This window comes from Aphelocoma coerulescens, chromosome 8 (genome assembly GCF_041296385.1).
Source record: "Aphelocoma coerulescens isolate FSJ_1873_10779 chromosome 8, UR_Acoe_1.0, whole genome shotgun sequence".
In the NCBI taxonomy this organism is placed as follows: domain Eukaryota; kingdom Metazoa; phylum Chordata; class Aves; order Passeriformes; family Corvidae; genus Aphelocoma; species Aphelocoma coerulescens.
The window spans coordinates 21438429-21460201 of record NC_091022.1 but is presented as its reverse complement, the minus strand read 5'-3'; the positions used below and the strand labels follow the sequence as shown (position 1 = coordinate 21460201).

At 37.5% G+C, this 21773-nt stretch overlaps 1 protein-coding gene across 2 annotated transcripts in view; it reads left to right on the top strand.

Moving 5' to 3' along the window:
- Positions 1–21773, top strand: part of AK5 (adenylate kinase 5) — an 84327-nt gene that overhangs the window by 41716 nt on the left and 20838 nt on the right. For both annotated transcript variants that reach the window (XM_069023103.1, XM_069023104.1), the window contains exons 8-10: positions 4754–4830; positions 18490–18532; positions 19639–19683. In XM_069023103.1, the coding sequence (XP_068879204.1) occupies positions 4754–4830; positions 18490–18532; positions 19639–19683 (165 nt within the window). The remainder of the gene's footprint in view (positions 1–4753; positions 4831–18489; positions 18533–19638; positions 19684–21773) is intronic.

The window sequence follows — 21773 nt, the reverse complement described above, 5'->3', positions numbered from 1 at the left end:
GTAATCAACTTTGTAACAATATGTGCTGAAAGAAAACAACTGAAATGTTTATAGATGAAAATACAGTTTTCTCATTGTTGCCTTCTACAACATATTAAGACCGTTGCCAAGAGCAACAACCTGTCATGAAACTCAGCAGTGTAAGGTTGCAATAAAATTTGTATGGGAAGCATCTTACTGAGAGGAAAATTAAAGTGTAATCATTCTAATGCTAATCAGTGCTTCAACAAATTATTTCTATAATATTCCACTTGAAATTTATCTTCTAAGCATTTGTCTTGCCCAAGTGCTTATAGGTAACATGTATTAATTGAGTTATTAGATGGCGCTTCAGAGCATGTTCCGTAACATAAAAAGACATTTTTATTTTATTGAGCTTAAACATGTTAGTAAGAGAAGCAGTAAGTTTCACAGGATAGGCTTAGATTACTTTTATGACAATCAGTGTTGAAGTGTGTGAATACTATCATTGTTAAAATATGAGTATGAGCATATCTGAGCCAATGAACCATATTGAATAGAATTGCTAGCAGGATTCAAAATAAGTAATGCCTTTAAGCAGGGATTGGAAATTCATTAGCTGATTTGCCAAAATGCAAATTGTCCAAGGAGCTGATTTAATTAATTTGCATGATGGGTCATAGCTACCTTGTGATGGGAAGTGAAGTACAGCTGCAAATCTACAACTGCAGATAAATTTAGACAGATCAGTACAGTTTATGTTCATTGTATAAATGAATTTAATGAACCATGAAAAAGCAATGCTTGACATTTGCATTCCTGACAACTTAAGGATGAACACATTTTCAGAGAAAGTGTCATGAACTCTGGCTTAAAACACTGAAATGTTTTGTAGGACCAGAGACATTCACAGCCATGATCCCCTGGGCTTTGGGGTGCATTTCTGTTGTAGGAATTACACACCTGCCTGTAACAATCACACTCTCTCAGCTTTCCATGATCAATCTTACGCAATTCAGCTTAGGAGCAACAAACAATATGTAAAATACAGCATAAAATGTAAAATACAGCCTAATGGTGAAGGAGGTGACTGAGCACAGCTGTGCAACCCTCTGGTGCAGGGGTATCACTGTCCCTGACTGTCAGACCTGGCAGGGGTAGCACCTGTCAGCACATCCTTGTACAACTGCAGCCACCTTTAATTCACCTTGTCCCTCGGTGCTGTGCCATTGGATCCTGTTGGATTCCTCACAAGACAATTTTTATGAAAGATGCCTTCAGTGTCAATATACAAAACATGGCAAAAAAAGAGAATGCATTCTAGCTCTGTGCTTTTTCTTATTTCAGCTTGTTCCTCCCTGGAGACCTGATTATTCAGTTAACAGGAATTTAATAAAAACTTTCAACTGCTTTATTTTTTAATTGTGCAGTACTGTACCTAATAAAACCTTCTCTTTTTTTCTCTAAGGAAAACACAGGGCACATGAAAATGACCAGGTCCCCCTTGCCTTAACTTTATTCATGCAGTTCAGGAAGCATATTTTAAGCCCTAAGAGTACCTTTTCATATCAGGTGCTTGCAAGTTATTTCTCCATGGTGGTAGAACTTTCATGGGCTTTCTTAATTGATATTTTTTAACTTGAGTTTCCCCTTTTGCAATTGATAAAGTTACCTGGATCACTTCCTGTAGGTTAATACAAGCACAGGAAGGCTCCAAGTTAACCAAGAGCTTATTTGAGCCAAGAGATTATTTGGTGGAATGGGACACCCCTTTGAAAGAACTAAGATTAAGCAGACTGTTAGCCTTTCCTCCTAATAGTAGACAAGTATTAATTGTTTTTATAGCTTGGTCTCATGGTACTAACTTAGCAAAAGAAAAATAATGCAACTTGCTTAGAAAAGGCAATGAAACTTATTTATGATCAACTGTTCTGTTGTCAGACATGAGATGTGCAGCCTGCAGTCTCATTGAAAGTAGCAGGGCATGTTTGCTTCCAAACTAACCAGTCCTCCTCTTTTCCTTAAGCCAACATTTTGCATTTCACCTTTGACAGATAAACATTGCCACAGGTTTTACATAAAATGTTGCTAATTTAAACTTGGGTTTAGGGAACATGAGCTGAGTTTTGCATCATCCACTTTCTAAGGCTCTCCTTTTGGCTTTAGCCTTGTCTGGGTATCTGCCTACAGCAGGATTCCCGACTGCCAGTACCTTGCCAAGGGGCTCCCTGGTGTGCCTCTGCTGCCACACGTACAGGCAATAGTTAATGAGCTCATTGTTCTCCCCTGGAAGACCTATTTTAGGGAGATTTAGTCCAACCTTAGCAAAATATGCTCCCTCCAAAAAGAAACGAAGCTAGAGCACAGGAAACTACTCATGCTGCACCAGGGATATCGCAAGTACTCTTATATGTCCCTTAATTACTTTATCTTGTCCTGGGAGTAGCCATTTGCTTCAATTCATTTCTGATGGGTTTGTCTTTAGGCAATCTGAGAAGGGTAGAGAAGTCTGAGCACTGTTCAGTGATAGATGGTTATAGGCTTTGTTAGTTTTCATTAAACCATGAAAGAGTGATTTTCAATTTTTCTTGAATATACCCTAGGAAGAAGCTATGTTTTTCCAAGGACACCAGTGTTCTAGTTCAAGGAAAAAAGGCTTTAAGATGCTTGACCATATTAAAATTGTATAACCATTATGGCTTTTATCACTTAAGATACATTATGCATGAGTATTCATTTTCAGCCTGACCTTTACATATAAGTTTGCAGCATCATATTTCATACTAATGTTTCTAGCTAAGAATACGTACTGCTCTTGGTAGTTAAGTGACAGTTAATCAAGTGCCTTTAATAAAGTGCCAACAAGTGCCTTTAGAAGTGATTGATGTGTCAGGGTAGGCCAGTTCCAGTGAAAACTGAGGCTTAGTTAAATTATATTATTAACAATGACACGGTGTTAAGAGTGAGATGTCAGCTGTGTAAAATAAATCAAAAATTAAGATTCTCTCAGCAGATGGAAATCTATTTCCTTGCATATAGCTTCTAGAGACAGGTATTTTCAAAAGACCATAAAGTGTACATACCAGAGAACATGCTGCATTTGTACATGGTGACACTGTGGCACCAGGAATATAATTCCTTTCTGTAATTCTTTAATAGCAATCTGATGAACTATACATGAGCATTGGGGGTGGGGGCAGGGGAGTGAGGGAACCAAAACAAAAGCAACATCAGATGGTAGATGCAGGTCTTTCCCTGGTATATCTTATGTAGTCCAGAAAGTTAAATTGAAGATTAATTTGGCAGTAATTGTGATAAGGATGGCAAACTAAGACATCCTGGAATCATCATCTGTTCCAAGCAGTTACAGTTTGGTCATCATGACATCCAGTTCCTCTCCTCTGTTCTCTCTGTCAGGGATATTTACTTCACCACCTGCATAGATTATTACTGTGTAAACTTTAAAAGCAAACAAACCCTGATAGTATATAAATGCATCTGGCACAAATTGAACTGCAAAATCTGTTATTGATGGTGCTTGTTAGAGCAAGCCACCCATACAAAAAACTCTAATGGTGAGACAACAACTCCAGGTCAGCAACAGCTTAAAACTATGTACCCTCAGTGCCAGTGCTTGCAGGAACATCATACCAGGTAGAGACACCAGTAACCCAGGAAGGAGGGGATTGCTTTCTTCTTTAGTGATCTTGTTTGACTGGGGACATAAGGGCACAAAACAAAACACAGCTGATACTTCCCCTGGTGTTACCTGTTGCTCCCCACATGAGTCCATGGTTGGACTCATCTGTGGCTGCCAGCTAGTTATAATTTTTATGTTTTTGTGTATCATTACAGTATTTTTGTTATTCTCATTTTACTAATGCTGTGAAAACGACTTCTATAGTCTCATGCCTATTGACATTTTAATGTGCTTAGAATGTGTGCAGAATTTGGTTTAGGGCTGCACCATTTGGAGGACCCAGGAGACAATTTCCTTCTTTATTGCCCAGGATTGACATAATCTGAATGGGATGACAGTGCCAGAATAGGATGGCCATGTTATAGCCTTCCTGTGTTTGTATAGAAACATTATTGTTGGTTTATCCTCCCACTGTGGTTTAGCAATTATGCCCCCCCACATGAATTCTTGAAATATCAAGCACAGTTTCTGTTGTCCTGCACCTTCAGCAGTTCAGCTGAAGCTAAACTGTAAAGCTCAGCCAGGTCAAGGCTTCTCGACAATTGAACTTTGCCATCCCAAGAGCAAGGGACTGCATTCTTCCTGGTCCTGCCACAGGAAGATGACAAGGAGAAGGGGCACAGCCACACAGTCTCCTTGGGAAGGGGTAGAATGGGATAGAAATGGAGACTATTGCTGCTGGAAGCATGCTGCTTTGGTCCCCTATCAACACCACTTAAGGATCCTTATGTGCTAATCAGAAATTAGTATTTCCTTTCTCTTTCTTAAACTGGTTTCTATTCTCCCTTGAGTGTGGCAATTTTACAATTGCAAGTCATGGCACGCAGAACCCTGCCCAATAAATATGCAATCTAGCTAAAACAATTCACCATTTAGCATAGCCCTTCCTTATGAAGATTTGTGGAAGCTTTTATGGATGCTTTGAAGGCTTTGCTAATGAAATACCGTTCACCTGGGTACTCTAGCAAACCTGAATGGTTCCTTGGATCATGGTCTTTGCACAGATACAGACAACTGGAAATATTATAGTGTTCCACCACATAAAATGAAAATTTTCAATCCATTTCTGAATTATTTTCTTTCATATTTTAGGGCCAAATGAACTTGATTGCAGTCTGATTATGGATTCTGGAGATACTGTTTATACAGAATTTGAATTTGAAGACCAGGTAATTTTCTTTATATATGGCTTTTCTCTAGACAGTTTTCTAGTTTATGTACATCCTGCACTATAAAATTTGTCTGAACAAGGTGATGGAACTTAAGGATAGATAAGGAAAGGGATTCTTGAGTGCAACATAAGTAAATTCGTGATACACAGAAGTTGCTTTCTAGATAGGAAAAGAGAATGAATATTATTGTAGTATTAAGAGCCTGTTTCTTCCATTACTGTGCATTGCTAAGTTTCCTCCATAGATTTAAAAATGTTGGCAAATGGAGCAAATAAAATTGCTAAAATGCACTTTAAGCCTGCTATATATTTAAGAAGTAAAACACTTTTCAAAAGAGCAGTATGAAATTATAAAAAGTGTGAAACATAAGTACAACCAAATCAAACATTCTTCCTATGAAAAAATATTTTTGAAAATAAAAAAGAAAAAATCCTTACAGTGTGTACCAGACATTCTACTGATCCTATTCAATCCACATCTAAAAACCAAATTTTGTTAAGAGTTTTCATTGTATATAGGAAGAATGCCAGAGAGAGGAAAAAAAAGGTTGTATATATCTTTCCCCTATAATTTTCACATCCACAATGGTACGGTCACGTCTGGAATAGTGTTCAGTTTTGGATTTACTAATACATCATATGGAGATACTTTAAAAAGTCCAGCAAAGGACCACTAAGATAATTAAGGGACTGGATCATCTCTCTTACAAGGTAAGGCTGAGACCTGAGTGTTCAGCCTGGAAAAGAGAAGGCTCAGGGGCATCTCACCAAAGTGTACAGAACTCTGAAGGGAGGATGCAGAGAAAATGGATCCAGGAATTTTTAGTGGTGCCCAGTGACTGGACAAGAGGCAGTGGGCACAAACTGAAACATGGGAGGTTCCTGTGGCTTGGGTACTGCACTAGGGATAAGTGTTGTGTGCTTGTTACTGTGCTGTGGGTAGGCATTAAAAGAATGACTTAGAATTTAAAAAAAGAAAATTTAAAGCCATCTGCCTATCACACCACCATACTTAAGGGTGGTGTTTTTGTATGTTTTGCTTCCTGTCTTCCACTTTTGCATGACTCTGCTTGTATTTTCTTCATGAATACCGCAAACATTTCTCTAGATTTGTGAGCAGCTTGGCAAAGGATGTTAATTTGTGTTTCTGTTGTCATTCAACTAAATGCAGTTGCAAATGTTCTCACCTCTTTTCTCATTACTTGCAAAAGATATCTTTTCTTGTGACATTTTAAAGCTAGTGACAAAATGAGGGCCAACAAAACTGAATTTTCTTTAGCATTGGATCATTCATTGGTTTTCTTTCACAGTATTCAATGAAACACTTTATCCTCACCTGCAACATGTCACATATTCTAGCCCTATTCATTTCTTTTAATTTATAGATCCCTTTACTGTTCTTTTTGGCTCAGTTATTTCAGTTTGGCTGTTTTTCAAGGAGGCAGCTTGCCTCTGTCTCCACATCCCCTTTTAAATCCCATTCTTTCATAAACCCTTCTTAAAACATTCTCTGCCCAGGAAACCCTTAAATTTCCTATTATGTTTGTCTTTTCTGTACTTTGTTATTGAAGGGTTTAGGCCTATAAAGCAGAATCTATATTTATATTATGTTTGGCGATTTTGATGTTAAGTTTTGCATTTTAATGACATTTAAAATAGGTTCTTTTGGAAGAGTATGTACACTAAAGAAATTATACTTTTGGCTCATAATGTTTACATAATAAGTACAAGTTTTATAGTTATAAAATAAAATTAACAGAAACATGAAAATTACACTGATATTGTAATGATTTCAAACTATATCATTCATTGATGATACACTACACAGTCCATAAAAGCACTGACTGCAGTTTTGAATGCATGTGGTTCTCACATGAGATTAAACAAGACTATGATGGGACCTTATTGTCTTTGTCAATGGCAAATATTCCTTCCTCCAGATGTGGCACTTAGATTTTCTCATTATTTTGCTAAACCAACACATTGCCATTCTGGCAAGAGTGCAATACTGTTATCAAACAAAGAAGGAGAAATGAAGCTAAAACAGTGCTAAAATCCCATCAGTCAAGGACAGCTATATAAATGGGAAGTGGCTGACACTGACTCACTTCAATTGCAAGTTGATATCTTGATACTTTTTTTTGCAACATTTTGCAACATTTAAAAAAATAGAAATATTTATATCACTAATAAATAAATTTATATGGAGTTTATATGAGATGCCTTGTACAAATATAAAGAAAATATAAAGGAGAAAGCAACTGAAACCAATTTGAAATTACGAAAGCAAGTATTTTATATAGAAGCAAAAAAGGGAGTGGAGATTACCATGAAGTCATAATACCACCTAGCTGCCTAGTCTGAAAAACAGAATGAGAAATTACTCTCAGGAAAGAACGATCAATAACTAAATTCAGGAGTGAGGAACTGCTCACATTCAAAACTTGAGCTCATTTTGACTGTGGCAGTGATTTAATACTCCAGTGATTTACCACATGCTGTTTATGAATTGTGTGAAGCATCAACAACCTTTACTCAGAGAATCTCAAGTGGAAAAAGAATGCGTGTCTGGATACAAATGTGTCATGCAGTGATGTTATTGCATAGGAAATCTGTCATGAGAATGTGGGGGATAAGAAGGCTGGTTTCCAAGCAACCTTACACAGCTGAGCTGCTAAAAATGGCTGAATTTTAGGGGAACATCTTGGTAGTCACTGACAAGGGGAGTTGAGGGGGGTCACACAGAAGACAAAGCCACAGCTGGCAATGGGGGTCTTGGTGCACCTGAAATGGACTTACACAGATACTTTTGCATTTTCTCATTCTTGGAATAAGCCAGGGAAATCTCCAGTGTAAACTAAGCCAAAAAAGTATGTGAGTTCTTCAGATGTACATTACTTCTTCCAGAATAATGTCTCTTACTGGTAGGCAGGAGCAAGGAGAACGAGTGGTGTGGTTCCAACTACTGATGTAGTCATTCGCTCACGTAGGAGTGCCCCAAAATACAGCCAAGTGCTTCGAGAAACACCTGATGCCTCTTGTTGAAACAGTGCAAAGCAACACTAGTGCAAATTAAGATCTGGCTTTTCTGGAAGAGTATGAATGGGAAATTGAATTATAAACAACTCAGAAAAAGCTTAAGCTTTGAATTGTACATTTTATAAATGATCGTTCAATTAAATTCATGAAACTAAATTAAAAGCAAGCTGATTGTTTTCTACTGGCTATGCATGAATACTACAAGAACTAGAACACTTGTAATCACTAAGTCCCTACAGCACTGAAAGGCAGGAGGAAAATACCCTTTTTAAAAAAAAAAAAACAACCCAACAGACAATCTTTTCTCCAAATCATTAATAAGTATTTTTCTGGTTTTATCTCAGATCTGTCAGATCCTGTATTACAGAAAAAATAATAGAGGTTTTTAGAATTACTTAAAAATGCATTCTTCCAAAAAATAGAAATAAATAAATAAATAAATAAATAAGGCAGAAAGTGCCTCTCATTGAGAATGCCTTTTGGAAGAACCAGACAAGGTTTCATGTCTTAGCAATCTCTATAGCCTTTTCTGGAATAATGATTACACTACGCATGACTTGATTGGAAAACATAAAAGCAAAGTAATGTGATTTTCAACCATATTAAGACTTCAGGAATATATTTTGGGCCAGTCATTTTTGAGTGCCACCGCTTTAAAGAGTATTCTCAATTTGTAGAACTTATTAAACCAGACTAGTGTCTGGTTTAATAAGGATTGTTCTTTGCTGCTGGAATGGTCTCAAGTGAGATAAAGGTTTTTAATGGTCACTGTGTTAATTTATACTTGCTATTCAATTTCTCAGCTTTTCGAGAGAGACTGTCAATATAATGCCACTTGTTTCTGGAGATCAGAAAGTTTTTATTTTTAACAATTGGATTTTTAATTAGAAACCCACCATTTGGCTTATTTCAAGTGCACTCAGGCCAAAAGGGAGTACTGAAGAATTGGCATCAGTGAATCCTATCAAAGAGTTCCAGAAGAAAAGAGCATGCAACTATTTTCTCAAGAAAACAAGCCTTTCAAGACAACCTTAGCTAGCTTGAGGAATATTTAGAGTAATTAAAGAGAAAGTTAAAAAACACTGTCAGGTGACTGCAGAATGAATACACTTCTGTACAAGTGCTTACAGAACTTTAGAATTTGGGAAATGTGAAAATCAGGTCAACTTCAAGTAGAAAATCTCAAAAGTATATTTAGCCTTTTCTAATATTTGGAACAGGAGGTCACAGATTTCATAGAATGGTTTGGGTTGGAAGGGACCTTAAAGATCATCTAGTTCCAACTTCCCTGCCATGGGCAGAAACACCTTCCACTAGACCAGGTTGCTCAGAGACTGATTTAACCTGGCCTTGAACACTTCCAGAGATGAGGCATCCACAATTTCTCTGGACAATTTCTCTGTTCCAATGCCTCACCACCATCACATCTACAAAACGTGGAAAGGCATTTTTGTGCCTTCAAGGGAGTTTCCAGTTTATAATTGAGACATTTCCATGTCCTTGCAGTGTCACAACTGCATTTACTGATGCAATTAGATAAATGCAATAGTATGTGCAAAGAAGAGATAGCCTTTTTTTTTTTGCCCCCCAAATGTATCAAAGACCTAGGAAAGGTAGATGTAAAAAAAAAAAAAAAAAAAAAAAAAGTTTTCTGTTCAGCAATGACAAGCAATCAACTGAATTTAAAAAAATGAATAACCCAATCTTTGCTGCAAAGTTTGGAATGTTTTATAATTAGAAATGTGACAGCTTACTTGAAAAAAATCAAGTGGAGGAAAAAAGCCCTGATAAAGACTTACTCTCACTCTAACAAGAGGAAACAAGCTCTTGATTAAAAGTTTTCACCATGTAGTAACAATTTGCTTTACAGCTTGGTGTAGTTTCCTCTCCAAAGCAGATAGGAGTCCAGGCTTTAGGGGAGCAGGAGAAAAGCTTTCAGTGAACTGAGGCAAAATAGACTCCACTGCTACCAAGACTAAATATGGTATTTCTGGCCTGACTGATTATCATAGCTTGAAACTTAAATATTCAAGAGACATAATGAAAAGTTCCTGAGAGTCTTTTCAATGCCAAGGCAGAATACAAATATTAATAAAACTGATGGGCAACAGAAAATTGAAAGCCTCATTTAGCCAAAGCTCTGTGAATTAAACCAAAGACCATTTTTCTCTATTTACTGTGTTTCCTATCAGCTGTCACTATGTTTTGACTCCCTTTTCTCTACTCTGAAGATTCAGTCCAACTGATTTATTTAATCCTTTGGACACAGTACTCTGGGGTTAGCATTACAATACTACAGAGAGCAAATGGCACACCTCCATTAGGAGGAGAAATTTTCATTCAGGCTTCTAAAGGTACCTTTCAAAATTAGATAAACATTAATTAAATTCTTCAAGGAGTCAGATTAGAATGTCATATATTAATCATGTGCTTTCTTTTTACTTGAGAACATAAGGAACTTTTGGTGTAACAGCAGTTTTATTCATATATGCTGTGCAGCATTAAACATTACAGGTCTTGGTAACATGACCAAAAGTATCCAGAAGCCATTTGGGCTTTTAATACTGAACATTTCTGCAGTGTCCATTACTCTTTTGCTGATAGTCAGTGGTATCAATTTGAATTACAGATTCTGGTTTTACAGCGAAACTGATTAAAACAGTGGGATAGAAAAGAAAATGAGAGGAAACTCAGAGAATGGTTGTGGAACTGTTCTCTCAACACTTGTTTTTGTTAAAGGTGGAGTCCAATCTAGTTTAAGGATATCTGCAAAAAGGCATAATGAATAAGCATCCAAAGACATGGAAGAGCTGGAAAGGCAGGCCTAACTACAGAGAAAAGATATTTAATAGAAATGTACTGAAGTCAGTGAACAATCTGTTCAGTTCAAGTTGCCATGGAAACTATCCTATTAAATGCTTTAAAAAAAACAGTTCTAGAAACAAAGTACTACAGTTTGCCTTACAAAATGTTTCCTGAATAAGCTCAAACCATGTGTATTTTGGTGCTTCTAAATAATTTTGTAACCACAAAGAAATTTTTTTCTCTTTCAAAATCACCATTGTACACTGTAATAAAGATATGTGTGAGAAAGTCTCCTGCTCTATTTTCCCCCATGCAAACAAACCATGGCAAAATGGGCAAAAAATAGCGCCAATCTGCATTTTTTTCTGTGAAATGCCAGAAACAGTTGTTTGCTTCTTCTTTCACAGATGTTATTTGAACTTACTTTCTGGTGGTACATATATTAGGGGAGACTGAACTGCCAAGGTTAGTTGAAGTCTTTGCATTCCAATTCTTTCCTAATTTTGAACCTAAAGTTGCTGCCTGCAGCTCTGGTGGGCAGTACAGGGCATAAGGATTCAGTTATGATGATGGTGAGCTCAAGTGAGTTACTGGAGATTTAAACAACAGTGACAACATTATTCTTCAAGAGCTGCTGCATTTATGCCTCACTGAATAATTTTGCAGTAAATTATGAAGTCCTTCTCTGTGGCTTGTGGAAGTGTCTGTAGTAAAAGCATTACAATTTACAGTATCTCACCATCATTTCTGTAGGCAGTAACAGTAGGATGTTGTACCTTTCCTCACACCAGCTTGCCCCTTCACTGGCAAACTGAGACCCTATGCCTTCATGAGCAAAATACAACCTCACAGCTAAATTTATGAGTTCTACCTTTACAGTCCAGAGAACTTGCATAACTCTTGGGGAAAATTAGGCATCCCACACAGTTGATGCAAATAGGATCCATAGCAGAACTTTTCATATTCTACCAAAAGTTGATAAAGAAATGTAAAGGTGTATTTTAAACCCTCTCTGCCACCCAGATTTAGAGGCCTTACTCAGGGCTGTGGATTGGTTCTGTTCACGAAGCCCAGCATCCCTAAAGACAGCTACCAAATCCCTTTCTTGAAAACGTTTGTAGTAACAATTCCTATGCTTTAAAGCACTGCAGAAGGAAGTGCCTTTTTATTTCTTTTATATTTCTTAATCACTGTCAAAGTACATGCTATATATTTTTACATACACATATAAAACTGCAGTGATTGCAAAGACGCTGTTTTACTCTATGGGATATGTAACTGCTCTTTAAATCACTTACTTGTATTGTATTGAAGCAGAAGAGTGGCTTCTCTGGGTACACTGGAAAATAGAAAAAAATCCCCCATGTATTTTCAGAAAGCCATATGTTTCCTATTTGGTTTTTTTTACTCCTTATGTATCCCAGGATTGTGCAGTCAAGGTTAGTCATTTTGGGCTTAAATACCAGTCACAAAGAGTGAAAAGTGGCCTAGTTTTAGAACTCCTTCACAGCAGTGCATCTCAAATCAGTGGACTGTTTCTTCAGATAGTTCAATTCCTTCTTAACACAGAAGTCCTTTATAAATACTGCAGAAGTTGAAAGTCACAAAACTACCTAATAATACATAAGAAGATGTTTTAGTAAACCTTGAATATGCTTGTACAATGTTAAGCAGAGAAGGTTTTTGAGAGGCAAAATTTGACCACAACTGTCAATTTTTATCTGAATAGCAGCAAATCATAGGATCTGAGGTCACACGCTAGGTTTGGAGGCTTTTGCAACACCCTGTTCTTGTCCTTCTCCATGCCAAGATCTTTTTCTTTTTGAAAACTGAGTCAAGAGAGGCCTGCAGAAAAGCCTTTCTTATCTAAAGTTAAAAACCCCAAAACCCCACAAAATGCATATACGTTTTAAAAACCCCAAACCAAACCATTAACAACAAAAAACCAAAGCACTGAATTTTAGGTCTCAGAAGGCAGCTCTCAGGGCAGAGAGGTTCTACATATAGTGCTGAGGTGTATGATGTGAGGGATCCATTCATTAGGATTGTCATCAGCTGTCTGAAAAAAGGACCTGAACAGCACCAAGTCTGCAGCTCAAGTGCACAGGGAGGTGTCCTGCTACACTTCTCTGCTGCAGTGGTTTGATGTAAAAAAAAAAGAAATAAATTCTCCCTGGAAGAATTTGTACCAAATAGCATAAATACTCCACATAGAGAAGAATCATTTAAGGAGTGATGATGATTTACAGAAAGAAAGAATACTAAAGGAAAAATAGTGATAACTTCCAGAAAGAATTTTGCAGGCACTGGCAGCTTTCTATAAATACAGACCAAACTGAAAACTAACTGAATACTATGTGTGACAGAACTATTTTAAAGTCAGTGGTAGATAGTAACTATGTATAGATAATACAGTTATTGAATTCTCTAATGTCTTTAAAACACAAATATATTTTTAAATCAAGCTCCAGTTCTTCAAGTTAGATACTGACCCCTCTAGTTCAGCCTTTTAAATCAAATTAATATTAAAATTGCAAATGCGGTGTTTGGTTTACCAGAACACTCTTACACTGCTCTGATGATGCAAACTGCTGATACTCTCCTGGGAGGGGTGTTCTGATTGCATACCTTGCTGGTAAGTTTGCCCTTAAGAGGTAATTTCTTGGAAATTTTTTCCAGTGTTTGGAAATCAATATGAAACTAAACAGATTTTGCTTTCTTTTTCATGCTAAGTAATCATATGTATTTTTGTCATTCTACGTAGGTACAGAAGTTAACAAATACCAACCCCCACAAACAATAGCAAACACATTGTGACTTTTTCCTCTCTGAACTACCTGCAGATATTCCTGATGTTCGTGAAGAACATGAATGCAAAATCTGAAAAAAACCCAAACAAACAAATTTAAAAGCTAGATAATTTGATCTTGGCTTGCAAGTGTTAAAAATGGGTTAATCTCTAACTCTGTATAGGTATAATTTTTTATTATTATTTTTAGAACTGAAAATAAGTTTTGTTTTAAAAGAATAATCACAGAATCACAGAATGGGGAAGGTGGGAAGAAGGACCACAGTGGGTCACCTGGTCCAGCCTTCCTGCTCAGGGAGGGTCATCCTACAGCCCATGGCACAGGATTGCATCCGATGGCTCTTGAGTATTTCCAGTGAGGGAGACTCCAAAACCTCTCTGGGCAATCTGTGCCAGTGCTTGGTCACCTGCACAGTGAAGAAGTTCTTCCTCCTCTTCAGGTGGAACTTCCTGTGCATCATTTTTTTGCTGTTTCCTCTTGTCCCATTACGCAGCACCACTGAGCAGAACCTGGTCCATCCTCTGACACCTCCCTTCAGAGGCTGATAGATATTGATTAGGTCCTTTCTCAGTCTTCTCAAGGCTGAACATGCCTAGACCCTCAGCCTGTCCTCACAAGACATAATGGCAGAGAGTTTTGTCTTTGCTAGAAACCCAGAATAAAATTGGAATCACAGTGATCTCACCTGTCAGCATTTTTTAGATGCTATTATGAGCACCGATGTTTTTGCAGGTGTATGCATTCTGAACAAACAAAAATCACCTCGAAAAACATTAGCACTGTACCCTCATCTTAATTACTATTAGTCCTTTTTGACACAAATAACTTCACTCTGTTGAGCAGCATGAAATATATAAGAAAATTTGTCCTTTGGGGGAAAAAAAAGCCTTGAAGTATGAAGGTATTCCTACTGAGTCTTACCTTATTTGTTAGTTCTGGAGCAGAGGAGGTCAGAGCACAGCCACCTCTGCTTTCTAGAGGCATACTTTAACACTCAGCTTGCAGAAAGCAGCTCAGGCTCAAAACTGATTTGAAGTATAAATCAAATTTAATGGTATGGCTCATAAAATCCATTCCTAGGGAGCACTGCCCTGGCATAAAACCAGCAAAGAAACATGTAATTTTTATTTGTTTCAATAATTTGTGTCTGACACGTTCCTTGGAATATTTACATTCTCAAATTCAAGCTTGAAAATTGAGCATAATTTTAAGCAGCAGTCAAGCTGTATTTGTAATTCAGTCTTGTTCCATTGTCTCTTTCCTCCCTTATCCGTGATTATTTATCATCTTTGGTAAATTTGGAGGAGAAACTCCTGTTATATCTGCTAGAAATCTGAATAAAATGATTCAGGCACTTTTCACCACTACTTTCTAGAAGTATTCAAACAACAATGAGGTGATAAGGGAGAACTTTTTTCTTTTCCATGTAAAACAAAAAAACAAAACCCCAACTAAAACCTGCAGGGACTGGAGAAGTGGTTATTAATGGGTAACAGAAAAGCTTTCTCACTTATCAGGTAACTGACATTCAAAATAGCTGTCACTAAGTCCTAATGAAAAAAATGTCTGTTCATTAGATAAAAAAATTAAATCTACTTTATTGATATGCCTTGAAGGTACTGCCTCATTAGCAGCAAAATTGAAACTTCTGAAGAATTCTGTATCATTCCTTTATTATTTGTCGAGACATACTGTCATAGTTTGTTATTATGGAAATTAGGTGGGTTGGAACTAGATGATCTTCCAACCTAAACCTTTCTATGATTCTGTGGACTTCACAACCTAGCAATGACAGGCAGTAACTGAAAACTCATTAACCAATGAAGTATCTACTACCAGTCAGATGTTTACTAATTACAACCTAAATGACAAGTCAAATGGCAGTCAAAAGCCTGCATTTTCCAACTCTAAAGACAAATGTCAGATAAGAGATTCTTCACAGGTAGCAAACTTCTCTATTTAGCAATTATTTTAACGAACTGTTGATATTGGTTAAGTAGTTACACAGACAGCTATGCTCCACTAATGAACATGTTTCCAGATAATATTTGTAGATATAACTTGACTGTAAAGGCATCTGAAATTACAGACTAGCCATCTTTCTTCGGAGCTCATTATGTATAAGATGTGATCTTCCTCACTTTGCTTTCAAGTACATGGAAACAGCTGTACTGAGAATACAGAGACTGCTGCTAAATCACTGTATTGCTGATGGCAATGTGGTGTCAAATACCATTTGCTATCTAACTGGAGGGACTTTGCCTTATGTGATCACTTGCTAAATCCCACAGTTATTTTCCAAAGCACTCTGGTAACAAGGCAGAACAGTGTTTTCAGCCTGATACAGGTCAAGCCATTCACAGTTTAGAGACCTACTTGCTAGAAAGACGAAATCAGAAATGGATATTGTCAACTACAAACACGAGGGGACTGCATTAAACAGGGTGCCAGACTGTCACTCTTTGCAAAGGACCTCAAACCAGACAGCACATCTAGCTCCTCACCGAGCTCAGCACAAAAACTGGTTGGAGGCAGTTTCAGTCTGCAATTATAGTGGAGAACAAGAGTAAAACTTGAAAGAAGTAATGCCACTTTCAGTTCTTTGATTTGATTGTAAGCTTGGAATTCTGACCCTGATTTTTAAAGGAATTTTACTCTAAACTTTGTGCCTAAAATGATTTTGATCCATAAACTTTCAAAGGCATTATAGGAAAAGGAATCTAAAATGAAGCCTTTTGTATGCAATATATCCTTCTCAGGGCTAATTATTTTATTGTATTTTTACATGCAAAAACAAAGGACGGGGTTAATATTGTCTCTTGGAATGTAGGAAAGCAATTAATCTCTCATTTGAAAATGCTGCCTTTTTTTTTTTTTTTTTTTTTTTTTTTTTTTTTTTTTTTTGAGATGGCAGTTCTCCTGCTGCAGTGTAGTAGGCTGGGAACTACTGTGAATCAAAAAATGAAAATACTCTGTGCAACCAATGTAATGGTACTTTAGCCTAATGAAGAGTACTTCAGTTTCAATGATGATGGGAACACAAGGAAAAACCTGCAAGGGTAGTGCAGGAGCCCTGCAAATTACAGTGGGCAGCAGTTTACCCATTCCAGTCACCTTGCAGTTTGTCTCACTTCATCTGCTCCTGCAGCTCCACACATTTAAAGTGGCTATTTCTGAGAGCTGTGCTGTCAGAAACTATGGCTTGGTAACCATATGCTACTGAGATGACTCACATAATGTGTTTCCTGCTGATGTTATGCACTGATGATGTAATGCTGTCACATGGGGGTGTGACACGTTACTGTCAATGCTACTACTGATATTTTACAGACCAGGCTAAAGTATTGGTGTGAGTATATTGACACCACATAACCTAGACTATGTCCAGCACATACATAATTCTCATTTATCAGAACAACAAAGAATTCCCATTCTGACTGTCTTGCTGGCCAGTATATGTAATTTCTCATTGATTATAATAGACAATAAATGACAAAATAATTTTAAGTGGTTAAATCTCAGGAGAAAAAATATACCACATCCCCTATTTCCCTGGTGTAGTCCCTCCTTGTAGTTCAACAGCCTTTATAACAACTTGTAGCTTGTGTCGCATTCACAAGGCAAACACATTTAAGTTATTTGAAATCAAAGACTAATCCCATCTTTATATTATAGTTCACCTCTAGGAGTTTCTCCAATATTGCTTTCTCACTATTAACAGCTGATCATACCATAGTTACTTTGGAAGCAATTCAGGATGCACATTGGTTGCTTATATATCATGTGGGCTCTGTGCATTTGGACACTGAAGAGCTGTTCCTCACAAAATCAGTATTATAGCAGAGAATGGCCTGGGCTGGAAGGGACCTTGAAGATCATTTTGCTCCAAGCCCTCAGCAGGCAGGGATATGTTCCACTAGACCAGGTTGCTCAAAGCCCCATCCAGCCTGGCCTTAAACACTTCCAGGGATGAGTAATCTATAACTTCTCTGGGAAATGTGTTCCAGGGCCTCTCCATTCTCACGGTGAAGAATTTCTTCCCAAGATCTGATCTAAGCCTACTGTCTTTCAGTTTAAAGCTATTTCCCCTTGTCCTGCCACTCCATGTCCTTGGAAATTGGAAATTGTCCTTGCAGGCTCCTTTCAGGTCCTGGGAGGCTGCTATAAAGTTTCCCCTGAGACCTATCCAAGTTGACAATCACAGCTCTCTCAGCCTGTCTTCCTAGGAGAGGTGCTCCAGCCCTTGGAGCATCTTTGGGGACTCCTCTGGACTCACTCCAGCAAGCCCCTGTGCTTATGCTGGGGCCCCAGAGCTGGATGCAGCGCTCCAGGTGGGGTCTCACAAGGGCAGGGTAGAGAGGCAGAATCCGCTCCCTCTGGCTCCCACGCTGCCTTTGACACAGCTCAGGACACAGTCGGCTTTCTGGGCTGCAAATGCACATTGATGGATCATGTTGAGCTTCTCATCCACCAACAACCCCAAGTCCTTTTCCTCAGGACTGCACTGGATCCGTTCTCTACCCATCCTGCATCTGTATTGGGATTGCCCTGACACAGGAGCAGTAACTAGTACTTGGCCCTGAACTTCTCAAGGATCACATGGGCCCACCTCTCAGGCATGTCCAGGTCCCTCTGGATGGCATCCCTTCCCTCAAGCACAGCTTGGTGTCACTGAAAAACTTGCTGAGGGTGCACTTGGTCCTACTGTCCGTGTCACCAACAAAGATGTCAAACAGCACTGGTCACCATTCCAAACCCTGAGGAACTCCACTCATTATATGGGATAGTGAATCATCTCATGATATCTTGGGTCCTCTGTGCTTATGTTCTAGCAACTGAAACAGCACTAACAGCATTTCTGTGGCATTGTAAACCATATCTCAACACAGATTAAAACTGAGAGCTTAGAGAGATATATGTTATGATATATGGATAGGCAGATATAAGAAAAATGCAAACTATGCAGAATATCCATTTGAATTTGTCAATTGCTTAATTAACAGGAGGAGGATCAGTCAAGTTTTTCTGGTTATGAGAGCACAGGAGGTGAGTTTCTTTTTCAGTGTCACTTGCCATTTAATTTTGAAACCTTTGATTTCCCATTATTTAAATACTTACTTAGAAAGTAAAGTGAATTTGGGTTATTTATATTGTGAACTTTATGTCTCAAAGGATTTTTATCATGTGAATTCTCTTTGAATGGAAATTAAAGTTTGTAAAAGACATTTTTATACTCTTTAGGCCAGTGGATTCAAAATTAGAGAATACTACTGTTAATCAGCATTGAATCTTATAGATGTTTTCAGAAATTGGCAGTTATGAAAGTCTCCTTGGAAAGTATGAGGTGCCAAGAGTCTAAGAGGACTGAAAGGATAAAGCAAAACTTTTCATGGCTAATGATTTTTTGTAATAAGAGACCTAGACACCTCAAAATAGACCCCAAAATTGTATGAGGTAGATTAATGTGTCTTGTAAGTGATTAACTCAAAGACAATAACATTTCAGGAGGCTCACATGGTGCAAGATCACCTTCTGTACTGGTACAATCAGTGAAGGGATGGGACTCAGACCAGAAGGAATTGCTTTTTCAAAAGATACCATTTCAGTAAAAGGCAAAGCTGCAATGCATACAGTAGTGAGATAGTATAAACTATAGTTTGGTGAGAGTATTGCCTGGATTTCAGCTAAGATGGTTATTATTTGGCTGAATTTGAGGCTCAGAGGAATTTAGAACTACATTTCAGAGAGTATAAAATCTAAATGGGAAGTGGAAAAGCTTCTATAGCAATCATAATGTAATAACAAACTCGGTGAAAACTGCAGTGGCTGAGGAGGAATTACATCATGTCATTACATCAAGATGAATCTGCTTCTCTCTTTTTTCCTCTTCCTTTTTTTAAAGAACTGATGAGTATGTGCAAGGTCTATTTTAAGGTAAAATGTCTTTATCATATCTGCAATGACAACTATGAAACTGAGAGATTAATAGGCTTGTGGATAATAGCTCCTTCTGGAATGGAGAGCATTATAGCAGAAAGTAAATCTAGTAAAATCACATCCCCTTGCATGACTGTTACACAGTTTGGTGTGGTAAGTAGCTGACATTAAAATTAGTAGCTCTTGCCACTAAAGAATGCTTATTTTCATTTTAGATTTTTCAGAAGATCTGAGGAAATCAAACATCATTTTTGTTGTCGGTAAGTAGGATTCCTAATTTAACTGCTACATTTGAGTATTCCCATGTTATTTAGCTTTGATTATATGATTTATTTATTTAGCAAAATAGATTGGTTGGGAATATTTATTCTACAGTGGTGGTTTAGTCTTTTGAAAGGGAGTTAGGATTTAATAACATGTAATTAGCTTGAGTCTGACCATGCTATCAACAGTTGTGTAAAGCTCAGAGCAGGCAGCTCATTTAAGTGTGAACATCTTCAAAATAACCTTTCTTTTGCAGTTACAGTCGAGTTGTGTGACTTCCCAAACCAAAGCTACCTCACCAGCACTAACTGAAATTTTATTAAATTGGATTATAACTCAGAAGTTTGAGATTTGGCTGAAAAATACCAGGTCTCTTCCCCTCCTTATTTGTGAAGCAGCTTCTGTTAAATACAGGTTTCAGTTCTGCATGTGCTCAGCACACTCTTAAAAGCCACACCAGGCCTGATGCTTAGCACTGAAGATTTGCAGGTTCAGGGTTTAATTTATACTGCTTTCAGAAATCCACATCCACCACGTTAATGCCCTTTATCATATGAATGTGACTAATATAATTTGCATAAACTTTGAGCAGTCTTTTAAAACAAATTATAACCAGAAGATTGATCTTAAAGCTTAGTTCTAATTACTTGGAAAGAATAATTGCTTTTGTATTGAGCAGTTTTTAGAACTGCTTTACAATACAGAGCAGGAACACACGTTTCCAAGGACCTAAGGACAGATACCAGAACATGGGTGGTTTTACATAAAACTAAATCAATTTGTGCATTGTTTTTCCTGGGGAAAAACAAAAGGACTTCCAAAATTAATAGTAAGTGAATGGAAGTTTCATTCAGAATTCAGGAAGAATCCAAAAACATTCCAACACCAGCAGCTTGAGGGAGGTGATCTTTTCTCCTTATTCAGCACTGCATCTGGAGTACTGTATCCAGTCTGGGCTCCCAGTACAAGAAAGATAATGACTTACTGGAGTGAGTGTGGTGGAGGACCATGAAGATGTTTGAGGAATAGGAGCATCTTTCATTTGAGGAGAGGCTGAGAGAACTGGGACTATTCAGCCTGGAGAAGAGAAGGCTCCAGAGGATTTTACCATTAAGTATAAATACCTGAATCTTCTCAGTAGTGCCCAGTGACAGGACAAGAGAAAATGGGGAAAACTCAAAATGCATTAAATTTCACCTGAACACAAAACCCACTTTTTTACTATGAGGGTAGTCAAACACTGGAACGAGTTGCCCAGAAACTGTAGAGTCTCCATCCTTAGAGATGTTCAAACCCCAACCTGACAGAGTTCAGATCAACCTGCTGTAGCTGATCCTGGTGTAACAGAGTTGTCTGACTAAATGATTCCAAGAAGTGCCTTGCAACCTAAAAGATTCGATGAAGAGTCTTCTCATGTTGTAATTTTATCTCACACTCTTGTACCAAATACAAGTTGACTCAATTTATTGCAAGCCTATGATGGATGTTACGTGTTTGAAAAAGTAAAATGAGGTTACTGAAGAGTTCACTGAAGACTTTTCTTAAGGGAAAGGTGTCTAACACCTAATTTTCAGCCTTTAAGCAAACTGTAATCTATGCTTACTGAAGTACACCTTCCTGCTGTTCACTACAGTGAAAAATTTTAATTCTCTCTGTCTTGCATATCTTATTGAAAAATAATGTTTAGGTTTGTACAAACAGATTTGTAAGGAAAGAAAAGCTAATATACTCAAGGAATTTTGCCTCTGAAATTGTCCATAGCAAAGCATATTTTTCATTTGCCTCTGGGAATCTTTTTATTTTACAAAGAGTGATTTTAAATTTTTATTTATAATTTTTTATAGGGCACCTATTAGTCATCTTGAAGCTTAAAATTGAAACCACACATTTTTCCTATTTATTCCTGCTCTTAAATCCATCTCAGACTATTTAGTAAATGCTTTCTGGGAACAGAGGTAAATTATGCTTAATCAAAACTCTGTTTTTCTTTGTTGAAAAGGTTGTAATGAGAAGTTTTACTAAGTCCAAACATGGGTTAATTTTCAAAAAATTATCTAGAATGATTTATACTTTTTCCCAAAATACC